General features: G+C 56.7%; 1 protein-coding gene across 3 annotated transcripts; it reads right to left on the reverse strand.

Moving 5' to 3' along the window:
* Positions 1 to 1,482: 1,482 nt before the first annotated feature.
* On the reverse strand, positions 1,483 to 6,606 carry SLC39A13 (solute carrier family 39 member 13). Of its 3 annotated transcripts, none has more exons than XM_007455733.1 (9): positions 6,306 to 6,606; positions 4,334 to 4,447; positions 3,907 to 4,028; positions 3,416 to 3,520; positions 3,215 to 3,304; positions 2,383 to 2,433; positions 1,923 to 2,055; positions 1,652 to 1,751; positions 1,483 to 1,558 (listed from the first exon to the last, which is right to left on the reverse strand). In XM_007455733.1, exons 1-9 carry the CDS (start codon positions 6,604 to 6,606, stop codon positions 1,483 to 1,485), a joined length of 1,092 nt encoding a protein of 363 aa, XP_007455795.1. The 3 variants fall into 3 exon arrangements, with proteins under 3 accessions (XP_007455795.1, XP_007455794.1, XP_007455796.1); XM_007455732.1 differs by having other exon boundaries at positions 1,652 to 1,772; XM_007455734.1 differs by lacking the exon at positions 3,416 to 3,520.
* Positions 6,607 to 15,679: the final 9,073 nt, after the last annotated feature.

The raw sequence follows: 15,679 nt of genomic DNA on the forward strand, positions 1-15,679 counted from the left end.
GGTGACGCGGGCTATAATGGCCTAGAGCCAGGCTTGTTTTATTGGCATAAAAAGCTAACAACAAAATAAACCAGGGAAACATGAAATGTATCCCCTGTTCTGAAGCACCCCAAAAGTAACAGCTCAGAGACGAAGCAGGAGGCCCAGAAGGTGGGGATGACGGTGGAGACCAGCTGGGCGGCCTGCAGGAGCTGGGCCCGCAGAGCAGCCAACCTGGCCGGAGCACGGGGTGGCCGGAAAAGCCCTGCTTGACCATGGGCTCTGGTATGCAGAACAGAGGCAGCCAGTTTGTGTATATTTATTTGCATCTCATCTATAGAACAGGTATTTACAGATACAAATGGAACCACAGCAAAACTGCCGTAAAACCATTCAGACCCTCTTGATGGCTACTCTCAAGACGCCCACGGTCAAGTAGCAGGGCTGGAGCCTGGTTGTGGAGTGGGCCAGCTGAGTACCTGGGCGTCAGCCAAGGGAAATAGCTGGGGATTATGGCTTCAGCATCCCCAGAGCACATTCCTGAGTGCTGACAACGTGGAGCTCTCGCCACCCCCGCCTAGCCCCACCCACAGTGGGACAGGAAAAGGGGCCCGGGCCAGGGGTGGTGGTGGGGCAGCCACTGCTCACTCTCTTCCCGCCCCCCGAGTGTCTGCCTGGACCCTGTGCTGGCACGAGCATCCCTTAGCCGACTGGGAAGCCTCTGGCCCGGGGCTGCTCACTGCCCTGCTGGCTGCTGTTTGGCAGCTGGAGGTGGCAGAGCCGCTGGCGTTGCCAGGGAGCATTCCCTGGGGGAACAGGAGCTGGGCCAGGGCAAGCAGCCAGGGGGAAAAGGTCTTAGAAAGCATCTCCCGGCTCCATGCTGGGAGGGGTAGAACTGTCAGTGCTGAGTGGTGCTGGGGGCTACACGAGCACCTGCCTCTCCTTTCTTTGGCCTTGGAGCTGGTGAAGGAAGGGCCAGAACACTGGACACAGCAGAGAGGAGGCGCCCCAGTCTTGGTTCCTGGCTGCCCAGGGCTGCGTGCATGTGCAGAGAGGTTCACTTCCTCAGGCCAGGGACCCATGAGGCCCCAGCAGGAGACAGCTCTGGGGCTCCCTGCAGCCCTGGGCTCCTTGGGCTGCTCCCACTCCTCCTGGCGTCCTGGTGGGCAGAGGCCTCTGCTTGGGACCAGTGTTCCTGTTCCTCACTGCCGACTCCAGGGGGTGCAAGGTGACGGGGGCAAGGAGAGAAGACCGCCATGTGGCTGGGGGCAGGCGTGGGCATCGGGCCCTGGGCCCAGCACACGAGGGATCACAGTGTCGGTCTTGCACACGGTCATGTGCACACCACACACACACCCTGTCCTCTTGTCAGTTCGGAGGACTCGCTTGCTGTCTGCCACACACACACACACACACACACACACACACACACACACACACACACGGTCACAGAGTCGATCTGAGTCTATTATTGCTGTGCAGGGGGTGGGGCGTCAGGGACAGTTACTCGACGAAGATCGAGAACAGCACCATCACCACAATGCCCGTGCAGAGCAGAAGCACTTGCTGCAGGGAGCGCCTGTGGGGAGAGGGGCAGGGGCTCAGGGGGTGGCACTGGCCGAGACGCGGGGGGCAGAGGCCCTGCGAATGGCAGTGCCAGTGGGTAGCTCACCATGGGTCATCTTCCTCCAAGAGGTCGGGCAGCACGTTCACCAGGGCGATGTAGAGAAAGCCGCCAGAGGTGAAGGGCAGGATCCAGGCCACAGTCTCCTCTGCAGCAGGAGAAGCCCTGACTGGCTGGGAGTCCAGGGGAGCCATGTGTACTACACTCCCTCCCGCGGGGTGGATGTGGGGCAGAACCTGGCCTGGACACCAGGGTCAGGGCAGCTGTGCCCTTTGGCTGGGGCCCCTCTGCTGACCGCCACCACCCACCACGCCCGTACCTACTCCCTTGGGGGACTGCGTACAGATGGCGAAGCAGGCGCCCAGCAGGCCCCCCAAGGCCGTCGAGAGCTGCAGCTTGGCTGCGCTCCATCGGTCAAAGCCGGCCCGGAGCAGGATGGCAAAGTCGCCCACCTGAGGGGAGGTCCAGACGATCACTCTGGGCCCCAGTGGGGCCAGATCCCCTGAGCATCTCAGGCATGGACACGCACAACGAGCCCCCTGCACCCGCCCTGTAGCTGGGACCACCCCGTGCCCCAGCCCGCATCCCCTTGGCTGGGTCCCCCGTCCCGAGGATGCTGGAGCACAGCTGAAACGGTGGCTGCAGCCTAGTAGGCTGAGCAGCTCCAGGCCTCTGTGGCCCAGCCGCCCAAGCCCACCATTGCTGGGTAGCCCCACCCCAAATCCCTGCCCCCAGCTCCACACCCACATGGCCGATCATGGGAACCCTCTGGCACTCACCTCATGGGGGATCTCATGCAGAAGGATGGCCATGGTGGTCAGGAGCCCGATCTGCAGGGAGGGGAGGGAGTCTGTGGGGTCTGTGCCGAGGGCTAGGGCACCCACTTGTCTGCTCATTCTACAAACATTTACTCTGCTCTGGGTGCCCTGGCTGGGTACCATCTGGCTGCTAGAGATATCGCAGCGAATAAAACAGACAAGGAACCTGCCCCCAAGAAGCTAACAGCCTGGAGTGGAGAGGCAAGGATTGAGTAAACAAAGAACCATGTGATTACACACCATGACAGGTGCTATGCGGAAAGGATGGACTGGGTGCCATGGGACATGATGGGCCTAACTGAGGTGAGGGATCAGCAAAGGCCTCTTTGAGAACGTGCACTTTAAGCTGAAGCCTGAGGGATGAGGAGCTATAGCAGTTCCAAGAGTGGAAGAAAGAACATTCCAAGCAGAGGCAGCAGTGAGTTGGAGGCTACCAGAGGGGAGAGAGGTTGGCCAGTTCAAGAGTAGGCAGACCCTGGGGCCAAAGCGCAGAGGGCAGAGGGAGGAGGTGGGGGGGAGAAGCATCTAGAAGCAGGCAGGGGCCAAGCATAGCAGCCTGGCAGAGGCCTGTGATCCCAACAAGGAGTGTTCGCAGCAAGAACAGACCAGTCGGTGGTGGAGACAGAAGGAGGCCGTGTCCAGGAGAGCAGCAGGGAGGCGAAGTTGAGGGTGCTGTGATGGAGGGAGCAAGGAGATGCCTGGGGACCTATTCTGGAGGCGGAGCCCACTGGTTAACGCAGGCACCACCCTTCCCACCGAAGGGCCTGCGTCCCACTGCCCCAGCCCCACTCACCTTCTTGCTCACAAGGAAGCTGGCAGCCACAGCCAGCCCGTGGGTGAAGTTGTCTATGGTGTTGGCCAGCAGGTTGAGATAGCCACTGACCTGGGCGAGGGGAGAGAAAGCTGGGTTAAGCCGGGCAGGCAGGGCTGAGTTGGGCCGGCCACTTGGGGTGGGGCGGCTGCAGGAGGAGGGGTCCCTGGGCGGGCCACTCACTTTGATGTTCCGGACCGCGGCGCTCAGGCCGGGCCCTGCAGCTGGCTGGGCCAGATGGTGGCCTCCACTGAGCGCGGCCGCAGCTGCAGGGTCTTTGCTGGGGGCCTAGGGCCAGGAGAAGGAGGGAGATGTGACATTAGATGCCCCCCACTTGGCCAGGGTGGACAGAAAGGGAGTGAAAGATGGAGAACAGATAAAAAGGGAACACCCCTTTTACCTGGCTGGACTCTGCTGCTCAACCAGCCGGGTGCCCCCAAACCCAGCAGACCCTCTGCCTCCCACACTGCTCTCACTCTTAGTCTATGAGAACAAGCCACGGCAGGGGCTGATGCCCAGATCCTTCCAAACAAGCTGGCCCAGCCTCCCAGAGCTCCCAGGAGAGGGCCAAGAGACCCTCTTTTCAGGGCTTGACTCAGAACTTGGGCCTCCAGGCCCTGGCACCACCACAGAGCAGAGGCTGACCTGGGTAGCCTCTGGGGTTTGGGGCTCACCTGGCTAGTCTCCTCCTCCTTGCTGTCCAAGAACATCTTCTCCAGCGCCAGGAAGGTCAGGAAGCCAGCAATGACCCACAGTCCCAGTTGCTGTTGCTGCTGCAGGCTCTGCCCCTCACCACCTGCAGGGGGCAGCACTGACACACCAGGCCAAGCCAGGGCACAGAAGGGGGGCTACTTGGGATGGGACCTAGTCCAGGGCAGTGACGGGGGCAGGGTGCCAGGACTGGCTGGTGGGGCAGTTGGGCCCCAGGAACTCCCATAGGGACTAGGGCACTGGGACCAGGACAAGTTCCCTGCCAGACGTCCAGAACCCCCTCACAGTCATTCTGCAGAGCAGGCAGGGCCTAGGCCACCCCTTGGCATGGGCACCAGTTCCCACCTATTGCCAGCCACCCTCCTGCCCCCGGCCTGTGGTCTCACTCACCAGGGCTGGCACTGTACGTGTAGGCCCACGCCTCGGGCAGCAGGTGGAGAAACACATTGCCCAGGAGTCCCCCCAAGGCAAAGCTGAGCAGCTGCTTCAGGCGCCGGGCCCCAGCTACAAGGCAGAGATGTGGGATCTGGGAGCTGGGGCACCAGAGCCCCTGGCCTGACCTCTGCCCCACCCAGCTTACTGGGCTCCTAGTGTGGTCCCAACCAGACTGCAAGTCTCCAGGAGGCTGGACCTGGGCTGCTGGCCTTCCTGGGTCCCCAACCCTTCAGCCCCAGTAAGGGCTGGTGCCCAGCAGGAACACACCACGACCTGCAGGCCGACTGTGGAGCCACTACTGCCTCAGGGTTAAGAGACTGGGCTTGGGGGCCTGACGGGTCCCAGCTCCCCAACCCACCAGCTGGTAACCTTGGGCAGATTACTTCTGGGACTCAATTTCATCATCTGTAAACTGGGGACAATTGTATCTAACTGATAGGGATCTTGTGTGAATTAAACCAGCGGTCCCCAACCTTTTTGGCAACAGGGACCGGTTTCGTGGAAAACGATTTTCCCACAGACGGGGGTGGTAATGCGAGCGAGGGGGAGCGGCAGACGAAGCTTCGCTCGCTCGCCCACCGCTCACCTCCTGCTGTGCGGCCCGGGGGCTGGGGACCCCTGAATTAAACAACAATACATATAGCAAGTGCTTATTAAGTGGGAATGTTTCTCTTCTCAGAAAAGTGGCAGAGATTTGAGGACTTGTGCAGACGTGCAACATCCAGCGTTAGAAGTGCCCTCAGGGGGCCGTATCGAAACCCTTGGTTTGACAGACAAACTGAGGCCCAGGAGGAAGAGGCAGCTTGGTGGTGGGGTGGGATCCCGGGGGAAGCTGCTGCTTCCAGGCTGTGTGACCTTGGGCTCCTCCAAGAACTTCTCTGTGCCTGTGCTTCCCCATTTGTAAAATAGAGCTAATAATCCAAGTCCTCCCTAGGTTGGCCTCTCAGGGATGCTATGAGAGGGGCTGAACTGATACACAGGCCAAGACAGTAGAAGAGGGCCCTGTTCACAGCTGGGGCACCAGCCCTCAGCCCAGTGCCTGGCACAGTTGCGTTCATAACCATCTGTTGAATGAACAGTTCCTGGAGCCTGGCAGGCAGCATGAGCCCCTGGGGGACCCTCATTTCAAAGATTCCCGGGGCCTGGTCCAGACCTACTATGTCATACTCTTGGGTGGGGGTGACAGGCACATGCATTTTTAGCAGCTCCCCATCTGATCTTCTTTAGCTTTCATTATAGCATGTCACCTATGGACACATGCGCAGCCAAGGAAAAGCCTCTGCCAGGCCTGCACCCACCTCCCAGCCCCCCTCCCCAGAGGCAGGCCAGCTACCAGCCTCTCACGTGTTCTTGGGTGAGGCCGCCCCAGGGGCTCTGGGTCTGAGTGCCCTCTTGCACTGTGAGCAGGGGCTGAAGCGAGAGGCAGCGCGACGCCCAGCACTGGCTCGCAAACACGGAGCCCCGTCCCTGCACCGGGGCCATCTCCTAAGTGCTTTGCCTACGTTAGTTCATTTAATCGTCACAATAACGCCTATGAGGTAGATACTATTATTATCCTCACGTTTAAGGTTGGGAGCTTAAGGCAGAGAGAAGTTAAGGAACTTGCCCAATACCACCCAAATGGTAAGTGGCAGAGCCAAGATTTGAAACCAGGCAGCCCGGCATCCTATTTCCAGCCTTGTTTCTTGCTTCACAGTGAATGTTTGCTGACTTTCATCTTTCAGAATAAACAGATGCACAAACTAATGAACGAATGAGCACGGCACACCCTGGCTCACTGGACCAAGGTGAGGAATTGTGCTGGGTCCCCACCCTCCACCACAGACACACTGCCACTCGGGACCAGAGACCCGGCTCTCCCAGGAAGAGCAGCAGCATGTTTCCCACGCCATCGGCTGCCCCTTGGTGCCAGAGGAGGGTCACCCACCTTCTGAGCGCAGCGTGGTCCCCATCTCCAAGGGAATGACGAGCAATGGGAAGACCCCGCTGAGCCCCACCATGAGTGAGCCCAGGAGGGAGCAGATCCACGTGTCCAGCCTCTCTCCGCTCAGCAGGGCCCCCCAGGACTCGCTTTCCTTATTGTCCAGGCGACAGGCCGCTGCCACCCCCCGGCTCCGGAAGGCCTGCTGGGAACCCCCAGCCCCTCCCAGGAGCTCTAGGGCAAGAGCAGCGAGGAAGAGGAGCCTCTGTCCCGCCATGCCACAACCAGGGCAGGGACATCCAGGCATGCCACGTGCTGAAAAACACAAAGGCCACTTACGTGAGCTGCCACCCTTGGCCGCACACCTGCTTAGGAAACGTGGCATCTTAACCCTCCCCCCACTCCCAGTGGCCATGGCACCCGCCCTCCTGCTTGCCTCCCCGAGGGCCTCTGAGGAGCCCAATGATGGACGCACAGAGCAAACGGGCTCTGCTCCACCGCACCCCACTCCCAAGGAGCACACATTTTTTCCCTGGGAGCCAGTTCCAGGCTGTGTGTCAGCCTGTCCGCCTGAGGCTAAACTCTCCTTAATGACAGGGTGAGGCGCTGGCTGGGTTCCCCTCAGGCACCGGTAGGCGCGGCCCAGCTGGGTGTCTGGCTGCCAGGGGAGGCTTTGCTGCCAGGATGCGCCCCAGTGAGGACACCCCCAGGGATGGCGGCCAGCACAGTCTAGCTTGATGGGGCAATGTTAGGAGGTGCAGGTGGGGAAACCAAGCAGCCGAGCTAGGTCAAGACCATCAGGGCTTCTTCCTAGGAAATGAGTCCAATATCCCTGGGGCACGGAGACAGCCAGGAGGTGGGAATGAAGAGAGGATTCTTCAGTTAGGAGCTGCCTCACAGATGTGCAGAGCACAGGCTTTGAAGACCCGCCCTTGACTTTGTGCTCTGCATTTACAGCTGCTTGACTGCAGACAAGTCCCTAGAGCCCTTCTCTGAGCCTCAGTCTCCTAGTCTGTAGCAGGGAGATAAGTATTGCCTCCCTCACACAGTGGTGAAAATGAGATGAGCCTGCTAATCAGGTGAGCGTGCCTGGCATGGAAGAGGCACAGAGAACCCTCCTTATGTTGCGGGAGCCCAGGAGCACCAGGCAGCAAGAGTGTACCCAGCAGGCGGATCACAGGATCTGGATGTGAGTCAACCAAGATGGAAGTTCAACCTGGAAACTCAGGCATGAGGTTTAAATGTGGTCTGCCCTGCCTCATGCTGGCTGTGACCTTGAGCCAGTGATGTCTTTGCCTCAGTTTCCTCATCTGCTGATGGAGGTGGGAGGGAGGGAAAGCAGCTGGAAAAAATGCTCGGGTCTAGGACCTCCAGGCCTTAACGGAACCCTGATGAAACCCTCTGGGCTCCACTGGGGACCAAAGGCAGGACTGCGCCAGGCCGGACTTGGAGGCAGAGGCGGGTCAGGGGACAAGTTTGGGGACAGGAAAGGGGGTACCGAGAGAGTCGGAGAGCAGAGGGAAAGCAGAAAGCAAGAGCGGGAGAGCCAAGAGTGTGAGAGCCAGAGACGGATGCGGAGGCGGAGAGAGAGGGAGAGATGGGGAGCGAGGCGTGGGGAGACAGGGGAGAAGAGCCCAAGGAAGTTTAACTCCCGGGCTCTGGGCGAGAGGCCCAGGTCTGATCTGGACAGGCCGGGTCGGGGGCAAGGGGAACGGCAGAGTCCGTCTCGTCAGGGGCTCTGGCCCTGGGGTTGCGGCGGTCACTCACCGTGCGGCGGCGACGGCGGCGGAGGCGCTCCGGACGGCCCCGGCCATCCAGCTGCGGCATAGAGCCCCGCCCCGGCTCTGCCCCGCCCGGCCTGGCCGCCCGGCCCCCGGCCCGGAGCCGCCCCCAGCGTGCGGCCACGTCACACGGGACCTGTCCGGAACCCGACGCGCCGAGCGCCGCGGGGTCGTGGGGAGCGGCGGTGGGCGAGCGCTTCCGCCTCGAGGCCATGGGGGACCCGGGAGGCTGGAGCACTTCCGCTCGGGCGGGCCCGGGACGGCGGGGAGGGTCGGGCGGAAGTAGGGGCCCCATGGGCACCCAGCACAGTCCGGCTGCGCAGGGCGGAGACGGCGGCCCCGCGGGGACCGCGAGCAGTTGGGTGGCTGCGCTTGCGGGTCAGCCCGCCGCTTCCTCTCTCGGGCGGCAGTCCCAGCCTCGGCCGCACGGGGGCGCGCTCTGCTGCCAGACTGCGCCGTCCCGGGACGGGGTCGGGGTAGGAGGATGGCTGCGGCGCTCCTGCTCTGAGTCAGCCCGGCCTGGCTCCTCCATGAGCAAGGGAAAGGGGAAGTGACTGCCGCAGGGAGGGGCCTAGCCCCGGGAACCTCAGAAGAGGGAATTTTATTCTTACTCATCGAATTATTTTTATGCTTTGGTTTTTCACTGGGAACCTCAGGCCTTTGTCTCCAGGGCTTGTAACCCTTTGGAGTCCAATGCACGGTGGCCTGACACTGCTGCTGGTAACCCCAAACCTGGGGGAGCAAAGGCTCTGTGCTTCCCTCACCTCAGACTGGGGCAGCAAACAATAGCATTATTATAACTGCAATTTACTGAACACCTACGACGTGCCATTCACTCTGCTTGTATTGTTTCCCTGAATCCTCAGTCTATCCCATTGAGATGGATACTGTTAGCCCAGGGTTACACAATAGCACAGATGGCAGAAGCACGATTCAAACCTGGGTGTCCTTGAACCCAGAGCATGTGATAGCACCTCTCACTTATAGGGTCATGGGAATCTGCCTTGGCATTTACACTTTGCATTCTTCTCAGCCAGGACCATATAATACTCAGCAAGGGGCACTTGGGTACTCACTGGGGCAGAGATAGTGACAGGATGGGAGTCTCCCAGCCTCTGACCCTCATCTGCCTCATGCGGTAATTTCTTCGTCCCTCCTGTGTCACTCTCCCTTACCGGGGGATCTGAGGGCACAGGGCTCTCACAGGCTGCACCAGTTGCCTGATTCCACCTCACACTCCAACATCTGCCCTTCCTCGAACCCCAACTCCTACCAGGGGGGATCAGCTTTCCTCTGAAAGCCCCGTATCTGCCTCACCCACCAGGCCCATAGGTCTAGAGGGACGCCCTCCTGTTCTGCTCCCTGAGTTCTGAAGTGGAAGCCCTGAGCTGGTTACTTTGCAAAGGGAGGAAGACACTCAGGGATGCTGCTCAGGGATCTCTAAGATGCGCCCCCCCATATATGCAAATCGCTCCATCATATGCAAAGCACTTCACAATATACAAATGATTTCACAATAACACAGTCAGCATTCCTGCCTCTAGATGCTGAGGGCTGCTGGCCACCAGCAAGGGGATGGGCAAGACCCAGCTAGAAACACCACTTGCTGCCTTCTCACTGCCCTTTCCTCTCACCTGGCCTGGAATTTCCACCATCAGACTCCCTAATGTATTGGGGGGTGGGGATGGGACTCTAGAGGATGACCATGAGCCGGGAAGGCCAAGTAGAAAGACAATGGGTGGACTAGTGTGTGGCTGTTAAAAACAGCGAATTAGGGGCTTCCCTGGTGGCGCAGTGGTTAAGAATCCGCCTGCCAATGCAGGGAACGCGGGTTCGAGCCCTGGTCCGGGAAGATCCCACGTGCTGCGGGGCAACTTAAGCCCGTGTGCCACAACTACTGAGCCCGTGTGCTGCAACTACTGAAACCTGCGTGCTCTAGGGCCCTGCGTGCCACAATTACTGAGCCCATGTGCCGCAACTACTGAAGCCTGCACACCTAGAGCCTGTGCTCTACAAGAGAAGCCACCGAAGTGAGAAGCCTGCGCACCGCAACGAAGAGTAGCCCCCGCTCACCGCAACTAGAGAAAGCCTGCGCACAGCAACGAAGACTCAACGCAGCCATAAATAAATAAATAAATAGGTAAATAAATAAATAAAAAGAAGAGTTCTGGAGGAAAAAACAAACAAAGAAAACCAGTGAATTAGATCTGCCAGGGGCTTCCAAATATGGATGAGTGAGAAAAGAGAGATGCAGAAATTTTTTTTTACTATAATCCACTAGTTTAAAATAATGACAAAAAGGAAACTTGTATAGGTACATGTGATTATAGGTATTAGCATATATAAGTCCATTTATAATTGTGAGTAAATAAAAAATATAGAAGATCTCACGTCAGCATGGTAACATGGATTCCATGGTGGGGGGAGAAAAAAACATAAAAGGAAAATTTGTAAAAACATGTTAAAACATGTATATGATCATAATTTATGCGATTATATAAAAAAGATGTAAAAGCTTTTATATATATATCATATGTAAGTTAAATATATTATATATATATTAATCAACTCCCTATGCCTCAGTTTCCTCATCTGTAAAATGGATTGCTATATCAAGTAGCTGTGTAAATTGAATGAACACAGAAAATGCTTAGAACAATGCCTGGCACATGGGAAGTTCTACTTAAGGATTAGATGTTATTATTATTTACATGTGTGGACACGTGTATAAAGAAAGTATTACAGTAATGAAAAGAACAGATAAAGACACAGGGTGGGGGCCACCCCTCTCCACTCCTCGCTGAGCACAGATGAATGTTTTCCAACACATTTACCAACTGGTTGAAGGCCTCGGGGTCTTTCTGGGTCGTGGCACTGGGCAGACAAACCGCAGCAGGGAAGGGTGAGCCTGGACACTGCTTGGCTCTGCGTGGTTGGGAGGCGTCTGGGATTGGAGGGGCTGCAGACCAATTTCTCTGATCTGGCCTTTCTCAGCAACCAGGTCTCAGCTCCCTATTTCTAGAAGGTGGGACTGCTTCTGGGCCTACTGACCAGGCGACGGCTGTGAGACCAGCACAGCCTGGTGTTGGCATTGCCGATGCTCTGACAACCCTCCCCCTCCTCTGGCGGTCAAGAGCTAGAGGCTCTGGGATGGGCACATTACTTCTGCTTCCAGAGTATGGCCTTCTGTGAGAAAGCAGGGCTTCACCTTCTCAGGGCTTTCCGTGGGGGGGCTGCAGGTAGGCAGCAATCTCTTGTAGAAGGGCATCTGAGGCTCAGGGTGCCCAAGGTCACCCTGAGGAGATGACACAGAGCTGAGTGCTCACCCAGGGCCCTGCCGCTTTTACTGTGGCCTCCAGCTCTGCCTCTCCAAACTGGACCTGCCCCTCTGGAACCCCTGTGACCCTAACCCTCTCTCAACTTGCTCTTCTCAGGGCAGCCTTAGCTCCCTCGTGAGTTCCTGGGGTGCTTTCTCCCCTGAATTTCCAGCCCTGGCCTGATGATGCCCCAGTGACTCCGCAGCAGCCCCCTTCCCCCACCCTCAGCAACTCTTCCTTGGGCAGCCCAGCCTCACTACTTTCTGTCCGGCCTCTCTGCCTTTACAACCCACTTTGTAACTCCCACCCCACCCCTGGCAGGCCTGGCCTGTTCGTCCCCTTCCACCGTCTCTGTCGATTGAAATCCCGCCCGTTTACAAGGCCGCTTCCTCTCTGAAGCCTTCTGGGTCTGTCCAGGCCCTCAGTGTTGTGTCTTTGGAGCCCTGAGCCCTGTACCCTGAACACAATGGGACATCTTCACCCTCCCGACCCCCATTCCCGCTGTGGGCTTCTGGAAAGAAAGACAAGCTCTTGCCTATATCCTGAATAGAAGTCTATCCAAATGAATTTAATATCTCCCTTTCCCCTCTCCTGCCTCAGGTGCACAAAGTGGGGTGAAATTCCTATGCACTATGCACAGTAATCTGAGCCTTCGCAGGGCTTTTATTTAATTTATGTTTATTCATAGACTCGCTTACTTGTTACCCCTTCCCCATCCCATCTCACTGCTTCCTTCTTGGGAGAATCGGAATGTTAACAGTCCTTTTTTCCCCCTAATAAACATAACAGACAATATTCTGTCCAGTTTGGCCTTTCTTTTTAAATAAGGAAAAAAGCTCTTTTAAGGTTTTCTTTTACGTTATTGAGTGATGTTTACAATTGTTCTCATACAGGTCCTGCATAACTCTTAGTAAGTTTACTTTTAGGTATTTTACATTTTGTGGGTATTTAAAAGAACATATTTCCCATTACATTTTAAATGTAGTGCACAGGAAGGCAAATTATTTTTCTGTATCCCTTTGATACCTGGTAAGCCAACATCTTCTTACTGATTCTAATCATTTCTCAGTATTACTCTTGAGTCTTTTAGGTGGGTAATCATGTCAGCTCCTAATAACAAAAGTATGAAAAGGAAGGAACCAACATTGTTTCTTACAGAGGTATGGTTTGGCTTGGTTTTGAACTTCATAGAAAATATTTGTCTTCTGGGACTGGCTTTTTCACTCAACGATAACGGGTACTAAGATTCATTCACGATATGGGGTGAAACTGGTTCATTTGCTTGCGCTACTGAACGATGTGCCACTGTGTGAATGAATCCTCTGTAATTTATTTACCCATTCTCTTGTCCATGGGCATTTGGGTTATTCTCTAGATTTTTGCTGTTCAGAACAGTGCAGCTTTGAATGTTTTCGTTTCTGTCTCTTGGAGCACATGCCCAAGTTTCTCTTGATTTTAAGCCTAGAGGGGGATCTGCTGGGCCTCAGATTTATAAGATAAGGCCAGATTGTTTTCCCCAGAGGTTGTAGGGAGTTGCACTCTGACTAACAACGCACTGGAGATTCCGTGGCGCCACCTCTTCTCCAGCTTGGTGCTGTCAGACTCGTTAATTTTTGCCCGTCAAACGGTATAAAATAGCATCTTATTGGGGCCTTCATTTGCATTTCCCTTATCACCAATGAGCTTGTGCATCCCTTACGTGTTCATTGGACAATTGTGTTTTCTTCTTCTGTAAAAAGGCCTGTTCACGTCTTTCATCTATTTTTCTGTTGGATTACTTGTTTTCTGTTTTTTCCCATGGATTTCCAAGAGTCCTTTATGTGATTTTGATGTTTATCCATTGCGGGTTGTACATGGCAGACGTCAGACGTCTCACGTCTCCTCCAGTTTGTGGCTTGCATTTCACTTTCTCAAAGGTGTCTCCACTTCTCTCTTCCCTCCCACGCTTGGGCCTGGGACGCTAGTGCGCGTGTGGGTGGATGGGGGCGGGGGGTCGTGCCCCTCAGAACGCCGTGCAGAGCAACCCCACCGCTCCTCCTGTCCCTTGGGGCTTTAAGGGACCCTCATCTCCCTCCCAGATTTGGCTGAGGCGGCCTGGATGGGAAGCCCCTGTCTGGTCTGCTTAGGGTGGGCACGCTGCGGCAGGGAGGGCCTCGCTGCGATGGTGCCCCCCCTCCCAGGAGTTATCACTTCCGGCTCCTCACCTGGGGGCCGGGCGCCTCTCTGCTCGGCTGGGCAGCAGCCCGCGGCAGCTCGGGCGCTCCCTGGGGGCGGGCGGCCTCGGGGGAGGGGCGCTCCGGGCCGGCCCCTCCGGAGGCGGAGGCGGGGGCCAGGCCTGCGGCGGGGGCTGGGATGGGGGTGCGGAAGCTGCCCGAGCAGATAAGGGCCGAGGTCGGTCCTGCGGTGAGACTGTGCGGGACGCTGCCTCCGCCGAGCCCGCCCCCGCACCCTCTGGTCCCAGCTCCCCGAGCCACGGTCGGCGCAGCGGACCCCTCCCTGCAACCCGGGGCTCGGCATCCTGGGCGTTGATCCCAGAGAGCAGTGAGAGATGGTGCTCCGGCCTGCTCGTTCCGTTCCAAACCTCAGTCATCGCAGCTGGAACATGGGGGTAGGAGTCTCCAGTTACCCCCCAGGGCCGTTAGGGATGGAACAGGTGCAGGCTGGTGAAATCCCTCTGTACATCTGGGCCTTTTGTAAAGGATGGGTACCCTGAGTTCCTCGCATTGCCCCTGCTGCACCCGCTGACTCTCCAGGCTTCATCCCCGTTGTATAGATGGGAAATTGGGGGACTTGCCTTAAGTCACAGAGCCAGCCAGCAGGAAGCAAGTGGGGAGGGGAATGGAACTCTACAATCTGGGGGCCCTCTTTAAGAAAAAGATTACAAAATCACAAATACAAATTTGCTGAGGCCTCTCCCAGGGCCTTGGAAGAGGCCCAAGTAAGTGAGAAGCGTAAGTCCAACTTCTTGGTTTCCTGGCCTCACCCTGCAGGCCCCCTGGAAGGGCTTACACCCCTCCTCCAGGAGAGGGTCAGACACCAACATAGTTGCAGGGTATGCTCAAGATAGTACAGCAGGGGCCTGGGGGAGTCCGCACTGCAGCTGGGCCCAACCCCTTGCGTATGCCTAGGCAGCCCTCCGGCCAGCCCAACCCAAGAGCAAAGAGCAGTCAGGCATTTGGGGACTGCGCCACAGCTGGGCAGGGCCAAGCCCTTGAGCACCAGCCAGTCAAGGTTTACTTGCCACTCAGGGCCTCTGACCCTGTGGGCTGGCGGTGGTAGGGAAAATTCCTAGGAAAAAAGGAAGGGGGAACCTGCCCGAGGCAGTGTAAGTGCATCTGACTTGGAGTCACAGGGGACTGAGGTTTGAGCCACTGCAAGGCCATGTGACCTTGGGAAGACTCCTTCATTTCGGTTTCTTCATCTGTAAAATGGGAGTAATAATAGTACCTACTTCTCAGCGCTGTAATGAGGCTTAAATGAGGCCATGCATGACGAAGCTTGGCTTTTAGAAGCAAATTTCCCTTCTGTGAAATCTCCAGGTCAGGAGAGGCATCTTTCTCTCCATATTAGGACTAAGTCACTTACCCAGGGGGTGGTCTCTTGATTGCAAAGTTGAAATTTAAACCCATGAATGTCTGGCAGCAATGCCCTGGTTCTAACCATCAGGAGACACTGCCCCCTTGGGTCTGTCTCCCCCGGGGAGTTAAGTGCCACTGCTAGGTGTGCATGTCCAGGGCAGGGAGCCAAGGGGAGCATTTGATTCAGGAGGTTGCTCACCTTTCTGGATTTTATAATCTCTTTGCTCTCATGGGCACCTGAGGCTGGAATTTTTCTAACTCTGGCATCCTACAACCTGGACCAGGAGAAGCAGGAGACTCTGGTGATGGAGACAGGACAGGGGAGCTGGGAATAGGCCATGACCGTGATCCTGGGCAGCAGTGGCATCCCAAAGGACTCAAAGTCTTCTTCCAAACAAAGAGGCGCTGCTTTGCCTCATGGTTTGCATAGGATTTCTCCTGGGTTGGTGGACAAGAGAACTGAGTTCTCAGCTCAGAGCTGCCCCTCTCTAGCCAGCTGACCTCACACCAGTCACTCCTCCCCTCTGAGCCTTGGTTTCCTCATCTGTGAAATGGGGATAAGAATACCTGCAGCTGCAAGGATTACAATATGTTGTGTATGTAGAGTGCCTAGTAAATGTTACTAGTTGTTAAAACAGGCGGTCTGAGCATGGAAGAGGATGTCTTGGGAGGGCAGGAAGTATGCAAGCAGAAGTGGGGAGTCC

The sequence above is a fragment of the Lipotes vexillifer genome, unplaced genomic scaffold (genome assembly GCF_000442215.2).
Source record: "Lipotes vexillifer unplaced genomic scaffold, Lipotes_vexillifer_v1.1 scaffold977, whole genome shotgun sequence".
Classification (NCBI taxonomy): domain Eukaryota; kingdom Metazoa; phylum Chordata; class Mammalia; order Artiodactyla; family Lipotidae; genus Lipotes; species Lipotes vexillifer.